General features: G+C 40.2%; 1 protein-coding gene across 4 annotated transcripts in view; it reads right to left on the bottom strand.

The window, feature by feature from the left end:
• Positions 1-1,715, bottom strand: part of CALCOCO2 (calcium binding and coiled-coil domain 2) — a 33,396-nt gene that overhangs the window by 12,230 nt on the left and 19,451 nt on the right. For all 4 annotated transcript variants that reach the window (XM_011959885.1, XM_011959886.1, XM_011959884.1 and 1 more), the window contains 2 exons: positions 880-968; positions 429-498 (listed from right to left, as the gene is read on the bottom strand). In XM_011959885.1, coding sequence (XP_011815275.1) covers positions 429-498; positions 880-968 — 159 coding nt within the window. The remainder of the gene's footprint in view (positions 1-428; positions 499-879; positions 969-1,715) is intronic.

Genomic DNA, 1,715 nt, shown 5'->3' with positions numbered 1-1,715 from the left:
ACTACTGCCCACCTCAGGGGGCTACTGCACTGTGAGAATTTTTCTGTTTTTATATTTTAGACGGAGTCTTGCTCTGTTGCCCAGGCTGGAGTGCAATCGCATGATCTTGGCTCACCACAACCTCCACCTCCCGGGTTCAAGTGATTCTCCTGCCTCAGCCTCCCAAAGTGCTGGGATTACAGATGTGAGCCACTGCACCCGGCTGTGAATCATGATTTTTTTTTTTTTTTAAAGCCGGGGGGCATGAGTAGGGTGGAGGCTTACCCGGTTCAAGAATGGAAAATACATAACCTGAAACTTTAGTGTGACACTTTGAAAAGTATGCCATTAGGCACTCACTGAAATGAAATACATCTTTCTAGGCCACCAAATTGGAGCCGTGGTAAGGCTAAGAAAATATCCTTTGACAAAGGTATGGCATTACCTACCTGAAGCTGATCCACTCTGATGCCCATCTTCTCATTTTCTGAGGACATCTTCTGGTTTTGTTCTTTCAGTCTGTGGAGGTGGAGATAACTATGTGAAAAATTCACTTATTGCAGGTCAGCTATCCCTGGCCTTAAATGATTTAAGGCTGGCTTGGCCCTAAGCCTGCAGAGTTATTTAAAAATCTACTAGTCTCCATTGCAGTCCTGTTTTGGCTTCCTGACTCCAAAAAACTGCAAGTATTCAATCCCTAAAGTTAATATTTGAAATCAGATCATTTTTCCTGACTATTCTGATACCAATTTTCTAATTCATGATTCAAAGGGCAGAGAATCACACCTTCAATGTCATAACAGTGTTTTCTCACAAATTTCAGAAATCTAATCTGACTGTATTTAAGGATATCGATGGTACAGCAGCTCTTCCCCTCCCAGAATTATGGGACACACTCACTGAAGCAACTCTGTCTCCCAATAGTCCTTCTGTTCTTTCACTTTCAGTTCCAACTTCTTATTGATGCTCTGTAGGGTTTCTAGCTCCTCCTATAGATTGAAACACCATCAGAGGGACAGACTATTTCTATGACTTTTGAATGAGTATCTTAGGCAGGCAACAAATATTTATTGAGCACTTACTATATGTCAGGCATAGCATGACACAGCAGTAAATGAAATACTCAAATAAAAGGAAGATGTTCTTTTTTTTTTAAAGACAGCAATTAAAAGGAGATATCACCCAGGCTGGAGTGCAATGGCGTGATCTTGGCTCACTGCAACCTCTGTTGCCTGGGTTCAAGCGATTCTCCTGCCTCAGCCTCCCAAAGTGCTGGGATTTCAGGCATGAGCTACTGCGCCTGGCCACAAAATGCTCTTTCTATATTAAAAATGCATCACCTTAATTTCTCATTCTACTAGAGCTTATAATTTGTTCATTAAATAAATATATACTCAGAGCCTATTCCACACTAGACACTGTTCTTGCACTGCAGACACAACAGTGGACAAAATAGACAAAACTGCCCTTTTCCTAAAACAGTGCTGTTCAATAAGTGAGAGCCACATATAATTTTAAAATCTTAGTAGGCACATTTTTAAAAAGGTAAAAAGAAACAGATTACTTTTAATAATAGTGTGTGTGTACATATATATATTTAAAATTTTATTTTATTTTATTTATTTTATTGTTTTGAGATAAAGTCTTGCTCTGTTGCCCAGGCTGGAGTGCAGTGGTGTGATCTTGGCTCACTGCAACCTCTGCCTCCCAGGTTCAAGCAATTATCTTGCCTCAGC

Source organism: Colobus angolensis, unplaced genomic scaffold (genome assembly GCF_000951035.1).
Source record: "Colobus angolensis palliatus isolate OR3802 unplaced genomic scaffold, Cang.pa_1.0 Scaffold50, whole genome shotgun sequence".
Lineage (NCBI taxonomy): Eukaryota > Metazoa > Chordata > Mammalia > Primates > Cercopithecidae > Colobus > Colobus angolensis.
Note: the sequence above shows the minus strand (reverse complement) of the source record. Positions and strands in the feature narration are given on the sequence as shown.